This window comes from Micropterus dolomieu, linkage group LG11 (assembly GCF_021292245.1).
Source record: "Micropterus dolomieu isolate WLL.071019.BEF.003 ecotype Adirondacks linkage group LG11, ASM2129224v1, whole genome shotgun sequence".
In the NCBI taxonomy this organism is placed as follows: Eukaryota; Metazoa; Chordata; class Actinopteri; order Centrarchiformes; family Centrarchidae; genus Micropterus; species Micropterus dolomieu.
Window position 1 is genome coordinate 29,456,351 of NC_060160.1, and position 11,319 is coordinate 29,467,669.

The following is an 11,319-nucleotide window of genomic DNA, read 5'->3' on the forward strand; positions in this document are numbered from 1 at the left end:
ATACTTGCTGTTTGGTAGGGGGTCATATACTTGTTTTTCCTCATCAGATGGTTATCAATTTTTATAAATTCATATGATGTGATTTTCTGGAATTTTCTTTGGGATTCTGTCTTTCACTGTTAGAATGTACATATGATTAAAATTGTAGATTGTTGCATTCTTTGTAAGTGGGCAAACCTGCAAAATCAGCAAGGGGTCAAATACTTTTTTCCCCCACTGTACATGGCTCAATAGAGCTGTGACTCTCTCTCTGAGAAGAAACCAGGTGGTATTCTTATTATCCTCTATTAATGATGAGAAATAGGCTGCCCTGGCATTACAGAGGGCCTTCCTATAAGTTTTAAGTCCTGCCAGATTAAACATGATTCTTCAATTGTTGGAATGCCAATTTCTTCTTCTAAGTTTTTGTTACATTTACTTTAACTTGTGAGTTTGGGGTTTATACCACAGAGCTATCCATCTTTGTTTTATTATTTTATTTTTCAGAGGGGCAACATAATTGAGTGTCATTCACAGTGAGACTGCAGCACTATATTTATCTGTGAAAAGGCTTCAACAGCAAAATACATTTTAAAATGAAAAGTGATGAATGTAGTAAATAAAATGATGAAGCTTAAGAGAGAACAGAAAACAGTCATTTTGCTTTATTCTTATGGATTCAGGTGTTTGCATATTTGTTATTTTTTTGGTCTTCTCTTCTTAACTTTGTGCACCACAGCCTACAAGAGAAACTAACAAGGATCGAACCTAAGCCCTTCTTACTGTGAGGCCACAGTGCTATCTCCTGGGCCACCATGTATATAATTTTGTATTCAATTCAGTCTTATTTATATAGCGCCAAATCACAACATCAGTTATCTCAGAACGCTTCTCATAAAAGAGCGGGGCCCTGTTTTAGAAAGCGGATTTACTGAAAACTCTGAGTATGTTAAGCCCGAGATGAGGGAAACTCTGGGTTTTCGGTTTCAGAGACCGAGATCAGATAAACTCTAGATCAGTAACCCCAGCAACTTACGCTGTGAACAACAAACACTGAGTTTCTCTCCGACTCCTCCCCTCCTGCAGAGCCTGAAGCGGCAGTCTGACATTCAGACTGTCCATATCAAAGCACATATTGGAACACAATTTTCATCTTTAGAAACAGCTGTATCCCAGTCAGATAATAGTTTTTTTACCCAAACATGATCTTGAACATGACCACTTTTATGATCAATCTGTCATCGATGTATGGACAGAGAGTTTTCTTTGGAGATTGTGGATTTATCCTCAGCACAGAATAAAATCTTACACTGTCCTACTTTATAACACAGTGGCTCTGTGCAACAGTTGCACAAAAACACTTACTGTGACCTAAATTATTGCAACAACTAATCTTTACAAAACTGATTAATGAACAGTAATTCCTATCGTATTTATCATACTAGAGATAATGTGGCTAAATGTAGTTTAAAAGTGAGTTTTTCATTATCTGCTGATAGTCTGAATGTGTTTTGACAGCATTTCATAAAATACGAAATGAGCAAGATTTTATTAATGTAAAATAGACATCTAAAACTTCACAGTCAGTTTGAACCTAGACACATTTTACACTGCAAAAAAAATCATTAATAGGCCTACTGAGTCGGACTGTGACTTTACAAACACAGGTCCATGAGTAACCTAAACTGTGTCTAATCTGTTCCATTAATAATTTCATCTTCAGTTAAACTATTGCCACCGGCATTTAGTCCCGTCAGGTTACAGCTGAATAAACAGGCCTGTAGCTATTTAAAATGAATGTAATGGGCCGTAGGAGAATTCCAGCACTTTATCATTCCAAGAAAATCCCACTGTGGTAAATGATGAATGAGCAACGCTGTATAAAATGTAGCTAATATTGTTAACGTATTGATTTTTCCTCCACTCCTGTGTTTTAACATAAATAGCCTATCATGGTCCACATTGGCGCACATTCATATTTATAGCTCCACCGATTAAAACGGAGGCACTGCCTACCCGTTACCACAGTGAATCATAGTATCGGAGCTCCATTGATGATGGCTTTTCCCCACACACGTACTTCCATCAGGTTCAACATACTCAGAGTTGACTAAACTTATTCTGATCGGCTTTTCTGAAACCAAAAACTCGGAGTTTCACATCTCAGGCTCAGTCAACTCAGAGCTCAGTGTTAAGCTCAGAGTTTGTTAAACCTGCTTTCTTATGTTATTTACAGAAGCCCAACAGTTCCCACCAAGAGCAGCACTAGGCGACAGAGGCAAGGAAAAACTTCCTTTTAAGAGGCAGAAACCTCGAGCAGTTGCATAACTTGTTTAAAAAGTTATACAAAAACCGCTGTGTTGTAAAATGTTAATAATCCTACCTTGTACATTAAAAGTATGTAGCCTTACACTTGCTGAGCAGCTCTGATTCATCTGGGTGACAGTGAGACACAAGACCACAGACATGTTTTATAGGTATGGTACATAGTGGGTTTGAATCAAATTCAGGCCGTGTCAGCTACAAGATAACCACTGACTCTGATCATCTGTTCTGAAAGATAGCTCAATGTAGATAATTGCAGTAACTGTTGTGACCCTGTGGTCATATTTGTAATTTTTCTCTTGCAGTGAAATGTGGGGCATGTTCAATCTCAAAACATTTTTCACCGGTTTGCTATGGTGTCTGGGATGAACAACATGCTTCCCCAAAACGGTGTGCAATGGTGTGCGTTAGGCTTTGAAGTACCTTCTCTCTCATTTGGTGGGTGTGTCAGAGGTGTTACCCAATCACCAGCAATGTGTATGTAAGTACTGCATGTATATAAACACTGCTGTATTAAAAAGGCAGTGAAGTGCAGTGTACTTGCGTACACAACAGGGTTTTAAAGACACCACCGATTCGGTTATAAACATTTACCTTTTCAGAAAGTGGGATTAGTGAAAACTCTGAGTATGTTATGCCCGAGATGAGGGAAACTCTTCTGTTTCAGAGACTGAGATCAGATAAACCCTTTTACTTCATCAAACTCCCCTCCTGCGGAGCCTAAAAGAAGCTGATTGACAAACTGTTTTCTTTCCGCATTCATACTGTTGATATCAAAGCACATTTTGGAACGCATTCATCTGCAGAAGTTTATGTCTTTAAAAACATGTAAATCCCAGTTAATCTGTCATCGATGTATGGACAGAGAAAGATATCTCCGGATATCTAGGATTCTTCCTCAGCACAGAATAAAATCTATAGGCTACACTGTCCTCCTTTATAACACTGTGACTCTGTGGACATTAAGGCAGCTGTCAGGTTGGCAACAGTTGCACTGAAACAACTTTATCATTGATTAAGGAAGGAGGCTCTGCTCTTTATTTACCCGTTGCCATGGTGAATTGTAGTATTGGAGTTCCATTGATGATAGTGGTTTTTTTTATCCCCAAACTCACGCTTCCATCAGGTTCAACATACTCCGAGTTGACTGAACTAATTGTGATCAGCTGTTCTGGAACCGAAAATTCAGAACTTCCCATCTCAGGCTCAGTCAACTCAGAGCTCAGAGTTAAGCTCAGTTTTTTAAACCTGCTTTCTGAAACAGGGCCCTAAACTCGGCCCTGGACTTCCCCCTCAGCGTGTGTGCTTGCATGTAATGGAAGCACACACAGGTAGGTACCCGGGATTGGACCATTTGAGTTGATTGCTGCCTTGTGATTGGTCCAATGGATTACAGGAGCCTTCTTAAACCCTCAGCTGACAGCACTCCCTCTCTCTTCACAGTCGCACATCAAGAGGTGGCACATATGGCGCTTTTCCATTACCAGTACCAGCTCAACTTGCCTCAACTCGACTCGGTTTTGCTGTGCTCCGCAGATAGTACCCAGAGATAGTACCCCTCAATGTAGCTGGTTGTCATAGCAATGCCACACACAACTGCCGCGACGTAATGTTCAATGCGACACACACACCAGCGATCCACACAGCTTTCTCTTTTTTAAGTTAAAACGTTTCAACATTCCTCAGAATGTAAAGACAGATAAGCGGTATGAAAACCTTCCAGCTGTGTTTTCCTCTGCCGTTGTTGCTGCAGCGGTCTGTGTGACGGCGGGAGCAGAGGGCTCTGTGAGCGGGCGGCTGGCCGGCCTCGGGAGCTACACAGTCTACACACAAATCTACACAGTTGATTTCTCACCACAAAACTTCTCAGAAGTGGATTTAGTGATGAAATTACATATGAAAACTGTAAAATATAAAACTTCCTGTTGCTGTGATGATGCAATTATGATGCAGTGAATAGTGAATATTCTCTCTGACCAATCAGCAGTCTGTCGTGTTTTCACGTTACATTTTAGTATCGCCTCAGCTCGCTTGGAACCTCGACGGAGGTGAGAGGAAAAAAAGTACCTGGAAGCAGGTACAGGTACAACTTTTCCACAATGGAAAACCAAACAAAGGCGAGTCGAGCCGAGTCGAGCTGGTACTGTGCAGTGGAAAAGGGGCTATAGTTTGAAGTGGCCTTCAAGCTATGTGCCACCTCTAGATCTGTGTGTTGTTTAGTGAGAGCATTTGTAAGAAGAAAACTGTAGATCAGCTATGTCAAAATATTGTGTAATTCTGTTATTTAGTGACTTTGGTGGCTTTTAGTGGCTCGCGCAGTGTGCGAGTTGAGGTCGTCACTTCCGCATTGATGTTGATGATTGCGTGGCATTTTGGTTGTTAGTTCCGCGGCCGTGGGTGCTGGGCACGTGGGGAGCACTGGTCTCTGTTGTGTGTGCTGAAGGTATTTTTGTGTCTTTTTAATGCAAGCAAAAAAAAAATGTTTTGAGAGAATATTTATAGCACTGTGATCAAAAATCAAGTTTGTAATTAAAAATAAACAGGACTTTTTGTATCAGAAAAAGTTTTTATTGTTATTATGTCATATTATTTGATTGCAAGTCAAAAGGTTTTCCTTGCGAGTCAGAAAGTTTTGCAGGTTAAACCGTTTTGCAAGTGAGAGAGTTTTGCAAGTTGAAAAGTTTTGCGAGTCAAAAATGGTCAAAATAAGAGATTCTATTGGTGGGTTTGACTGACCAATCATTTACCGCATGGCAGTAAGGTGGGTGGTGATGGCGCATAGATAAGATGCCTGCCTTTGGTGTGGGAAACCTGGGTGACACATCCACCATTGTGTCCCTGAGCAAGACACTTAACCCCTTGTTGCTCCAGAGACGTGCGACCTCTGACATGTATAGCAGCACACCAGCTTTCGCTCTTCAGCAAGCGCTCTCTGTGAAACTGTCCTCTTCTCTGGTGAGCTGTCTGTCGTGAGACTTTTTTGAATGGTGAGTGAGAAACAGCGGTACACTTGGTGCGTGTACCCCTGCCCTAGATACATCACGGGTAGGGACACGCATCAGTTGTGTGTGCATTATTTGGGAGCACAGCACGCACAGGCGGCTCTCGAGGGAGCTGCCTGTGAACACTGGGACAAACTCTCTCTCAGAGTGCGGCGCTCTCACCGGGCTGTGTTTGGAGAGGATGGCCAGGCTCTCGATCCCTGTGGCTTGGGTCCCGCGGCCGTTAAGGTGCCGCGGCGGTATCAATCGTGGGGATCGCAAAGGGATCTTGCGGGTGTGAACAAGGCTGCTGAGGCACTTCCTCGTTCATCTTCCGAGGATTCTGTGGCGCCCGGTCAGGATTCAGGGGCCCGCTCTGAGGCTTCCTCTGCCTGCGGCGACCACCCGATGCTCGAGCTGTCCATTTCTGAGGAGGTGGACGTGCTCAGCATGGGCAGTGAGGAACGTGAGTCCGCTCGCAGCAGAGCCCCCAGCAAGGGGATGTGGTCCCGCCGTCTTTGATGCTTCGGGTCGCATCGATGTCGCGCATGACGTGGCGTTCTCCCCAAAAGCTTGCGACACAGCACCAACTGTGGTCGCAGACTCTTTCTCGGCTTCCTCCTGCCAGTCCGTCGTTTCAGAGGGTCGGGAACAGTGCTCGAAACACACCGGAGGCTGGTCTCGAGAGTCTGGTTCCCTTAGTGGATTTTGCAGACGCATGGCGACGTCTTCCAAAAGCAAGTGAGACGCAGCGGTGCACTCAGTGCGTGTTCCCCTGCCCTAGATACATCACGGGTAGGGACACACATACGTTGTGTGTGCGTTGTTTGGGGGCACGGCATGTACAGGCGGCTCTTGAGGGAGTGGCCTCTGCGCACCGTGACAACTCTAAAAGTAAGGACCGTGGATCCTGAATATGCTAAGGCGTGGATACAGACTGCAGTTCGGTCACCGGCCCCCCAAGTTTGCTGGGGTGGTGCCGACTATAGTGGTTCCAGAACAGGCTCGGGTTATAGAATAGGAAGTACAGGTTCTGCTGGTCAGAGGGGCCATAGAACGTGTTTCCCTGCCAGACCAGGAGTCCGGGTTTTACAGCTGGTACTTTATAGTTCCAAAGAAGGACGGCGGGCTGAGGCGCGTTTTAGACAAAGGCAGTTGCATCGTGCCCTGAGAGGTTTCAGGTTCAAGATGCTCACTATTACCATTACTGTGAATCAAATCAGATCAGATCCTAACTGTGTAATCTGTGTGTGTACAGTGAATAAAGTAAATAATAATCACAAATGTACATTATATTAATAAGACAAACACACTAAAATAAACCCGTTTTCTACACGAACATGAATGTCATTACGACATAATAAATAATAATTAATATGATACCATAAAGGTGCGGGGTTGCGTATCTCCTTGATAAGTAGTCTTGGTTGGTTTATTTCAGAATTTTAAAACTTAAACTTTGTGGCAGTATCACACACATCTGGGGCAAGTAGTGGGCTGCTGTGTGTGAGAGAAAGTGTTGACCACGTAATGAGCAATGAAGTCTCTGTCCAGGTTTCTATTATTTATTTATTAATCCCCAAATCAACTGTGTAGCTTTCGAATATCTGCAGTTTTACGAAAATTGGCGGCGAATCGAAAATGTGTTCAAACGTTTCCGGAGTTGAGAAGCTCCGCAAGTGCCGACCATAGTGCAGACGGGTGTTATATAGCTGCAGTAACATTACCGGAGGCTGCACAGCAACACAATGGAGGTTAACCCTATCCGCTAGCGGCCGATGTATGCCGCTGTAGGGTCAACCGGTCTACATGCATATAATCAATAACTTTAGGCACACATCCTTTGATGGTTAGCCAGCTAGCTCCGGTTAGCTCCCCTAGGTCCAGTCACACAGACCACTGCAGCCAACACAGCAGACGTGTCCAGCAACCGCTGAACGATAGTGTTAATGTTTGTACTGCTGTTTTTCTATCACTAAATTCTCAGTAATGTTGTAAAGTTTTAACTTTAATTGAGATACATCTGGCTCGTGATGTAACATTACAGAATATTCTTGGTTTGTGAAACTTAAAATCACTTTTAAAGAAATAAAATATACAACAGTGGTATGAATTAAAACATTGCTTTATTATTATCATTAGGCTATATTATATTATAATAAATATTTGCAGGAATTATAGTATAAATATACTATATTAATAATATATAATTATAGTATAGTAAATATTAACACATAACGTACACTGATTACTACGTTGACACTTGACACCTCTTTTTTAACGGCTCTTTTTTTTTATTTAACAGGTATGCATGGGCCAAGTGGTCCAGATAAACATCATCACGTTTTGTGCGCAGTGGCTGACTTTTTGACTTGCAAAACTATTTAACTTGCAAAACTTTTTGACTTGCAATAAAATAATATGAATAATAATAATCATTTTATATAATAATTTTTAAATAATTTCAATAGCAATAAAAACTTTTTGTGTAACAAAAAGGCCTGTTTATTTTTACTTAGAAACTTGATTTATGATTGCAGTGTGATAAATTTTCTCTCAAAACATTTTTTTTTTGCTTGCATTAAAAAGCCTTCATACGGCCGCTGCTCTTTCGCGGATTCCGCCTTTTGCGTTCCGTCGGCATTGCGTTGTCGACTGGCATTTGGATGGTCAGTTTTTTGGCATCTGTTCATCGGGTCGGGGTCATCCGCGTTCACGTTGATACCACATGTGCATCTGGGAGTCAACTTTTTTCTCCCACCCGGTTTGGCTACTGGGGTTCTTGCCTGCCTGTTGCTGGAGTCGGTTGTGGCTTATGCACACACACACACACACACACACACGCACACAGACACACACAGTCTCACATATAGACACAAACAAAGGTTGCCCCTGGTAGAATTATTCTTGATGTTTTCCTTTCAGCTACTTTTTTAAATTAATTATTATTCCAGCTCTCATGGCTGTGCTGTGTTGTTTATTTATTTTGCTTGACTGTTTCTCGTTTTCATTTCTCTCTCAGTTGTCTTCCTATGCCAGCTGTTTATTGCTGCTGTTGGGCTTGTTGTCTCTTTGTTTTCCTGTTTTGTTTGTTTATTGTTGTTTGTTTTTCTCCGCCCCAAGCCCCCATCCTCGTTCTCTCGCAGGTGTTGTCCTTTCTCTGTGCTGTTTGTGTCCCCCCATCTCCATGTCTGCGACCCCGCCCAGTGACAAATCAATTTAATTAAATAATAAAACAGTCAAAGGGGTATATTAATACTCCCTTGTTAAAGTAAAATCTGTCTGGCACAATATGGTATCCAGCTCCTCATACTCTATACCAGGCTGCAGGACAGGTAAAACAATTTTTTTTTAAAAAACCTGATGGAAGCGCGTGTGTAGGAATGAATTAAAGTCAATGGAGCTCCCATACTACAATTTACCATGGCAATGGGTAAATAAAGAGCAGAGCCCCCGTTTTAATTCAATGTTCAGTATTATTATAATATTATAATTAAATTAACTGTTGAAACACACTGTTAATTTCTAACGTGCATGTAAATGGGTTGACTGTAAACGGACTGACCTTTCTTCTCAAAGCTTTCCTCGCGAAGGAAGCAAACCACAGCAAGGAACTTGGTGACCTCCTTCAGGTACATGACCGTACTGTTGTTCAGGTGGATTATGGCCATAGACTCCTTGTCATAGGGTAAACCAGCGTCAATGTCTGTCAGACTGAAGGAGAGGAGACAGAAAAACACTTAACTGAACTGTGAGAAAAAATAATACACAATACATCACAATACTTGATTCAAACACAGAGAGAACTTCTAGTGATGCAGCATTTTAGTTGTTTCAGGAAGCACTCAGAGGCATATTAACAAAGAACGGACTGCAGCCGCTGATAACAGCATGAATTGGGTATCAGTTGCAACCACTATCTGCTCTGTCTCAAGGTCCGATTCACAAAAGATTACACTAATCATTACACTAATAATGTTGTTAAATGTTCATCTGCATCTTTCTGTAGTGGTCATAGCTAATAATAAGCAAGAATCTGCAAGAACAAACTTTTCATTAATATCTTCAGATGTGTGATTTGAAAGAGAACGTATTCTAATTCTAACTACGCTAATAATCTATTTACTTCCCCTGCTCTTTTATTCATTTCTATTTGTGGGATGTCTCTGGTTTTTCTATGACTCAATCTATACTGAGAGTTTGTTATTTGGGGTGCTCTAACTGTGTGCTCCTGCCCATGCGTCTGGGAGCATGGAGAACTGTTTTCGCTCCTTCTCGGCTAGACTGTTACAGCGCATAACCATCACTGGTTATGCGCTGTAACTAGGTTTTATGCTGCTTTCCAGTTCCATTCCCTCATGGTGAATATCAGGTACTGTCTGTACCATCTGGGCACATATGATGTACTGTGATGCACTATTGCTTTGCCTGGCTACAATCACCGCTGCCATCACTGTAAAGTCTGGGTGTGACACCCCTTATAAATGCGCTTCAGTTACCACCAACTCTTGACATGTTGTTCTTTCCTGGTTTTTACTTATTTTTTCATTTTCACAAAGAAAGCAGACAAACAAAAGATTCCATCATATTCCATCATATGAATATTTATTCAGTTAACTTTTTTAAACCACATGAGACATTTTACAGTATGCCCAATTTAGCTGTTGTCACAGTATTCCCAAAAGACAAATATATAGTTTGGTTTATTAGTAATCACAGGGCTTCATAACTGGCCAAATTGAAACAGTATGTGAAAACCTTGAATCAGACCCTCAGCTCAGGATGAGGAAAACTCCCACAGAACAGATTAACAGAACTTCTAAAACTTCAAAGACAACCTCATTTACAAGTTTGAAGTTTTGTTTTCTGCTGTGGAGAAATCCAAGGAAATAGGACATGATTTGCAAGAGAAGGCACTAGTGAAACTTGAGCTGTTACACAGCCAGTGTACAGAGCTGTTTAGAATAAAACTGAAGAGTAGATGCATAGATTCATGTTAGACAAACTAAAACAACTTGGAAATGCTTCATGTTGGCCGAGTGCAATAGGGACATTGTTTTGGGAAATGATTGTTGCTGCTTATGTTAAAATGTAATTTCTAAATGCTTTGAGTGCCACAACTAAATTCCATTTCATGCAGAAAATGGTGAGAAAATATTGTTCGTAATTTGGGCAAACACATCTACAAATGTACAAGCCTACTTTAGGAAAGGTTTATCCATCCATGGTCATTATGTGCTTCAGATAATTCTCCCCGTCAGTGTCACAAATTATTCAAGGAACATTCAGGTGAAAGGACATAAATATCCCCACCAGGATTATAATACCCTGTCAGCTTCAATGGCTTGCTTTGTTAGATTTAAAATGACAGAGGGTTGATATAATAATAATTTTAAAAGATACCATGCAGGAACACTAAAACTACACTGCAGAACTCACTTTACGTACAATTGTATGATTATCACTTAAAGGGGCTATATGTAGTTTTCAGCGGCCACTAGCGATGCAGTTTTTAGATTCTAACCACTACCTTCCCAAGCGTGTGCTCGCGCATATGCTCAAACTCATGAGCAGCAGATGCTTACACAGAGACAGACGAACGGAGTTCCCCTTCGAGGGAACTCGAACTGCGTCGGTTACGACACTATGGGAACGCCTCTAGGCGAAGCAGGTCTGAACGTGAATGAAATCACTCCAATCCTATTGGCTTGTTGCTAGAACGGTAAGGTGTGACGGAATAACGAGGAGTATAAAGCACACCTGTACACACTCATCATTAGCTTTTTTCTATTCAGCAGGCGCTCTGTATGTTGTTTGAAGAAAGCTCCAGTCCTACAAGCAGTGTGTCTTACCTGAAGAAGAAGTCTACCAGCATGTCCGGCAACCAGATGTACAGAAGGTGTGTTTTTTTCTTGCCCTCCGTACATCACGGATGGAGATTCTCATGAGATGTGTGTCTCATGTTTGGGGATGGAGCACGCCCGGGCAGCTCTCGAGGGGGCTGCCTGCGCCCGTTGCGAAGCCCTTTCCGTGC

General features: G+C 41.9%; 1 protein-coding gene across 2 annotated transcripts in view; it reads right to left on the reverse strand.

The window, feature by feature from the left end:
• Positions 1-11,319, reverse strand: part of rragd (ras-related GTP binding D) — a 94,171-nt gene that overhangs the window by 3,258 nt on the left and 79,594 nt on the right. For both annotated transcript variants that reach the window (XM_046061932.1, XM_046061933.1), the window contains exon 6: positions 8,851-8,999. In XM_046061932.1, coding sequence (XP_045917888.1) covers positions 8,851-8,999 — 149 coding nt within the window. The remainder of the gene's footprint in view (positions 1-8,850; positions 9,000-11,319) is intronic.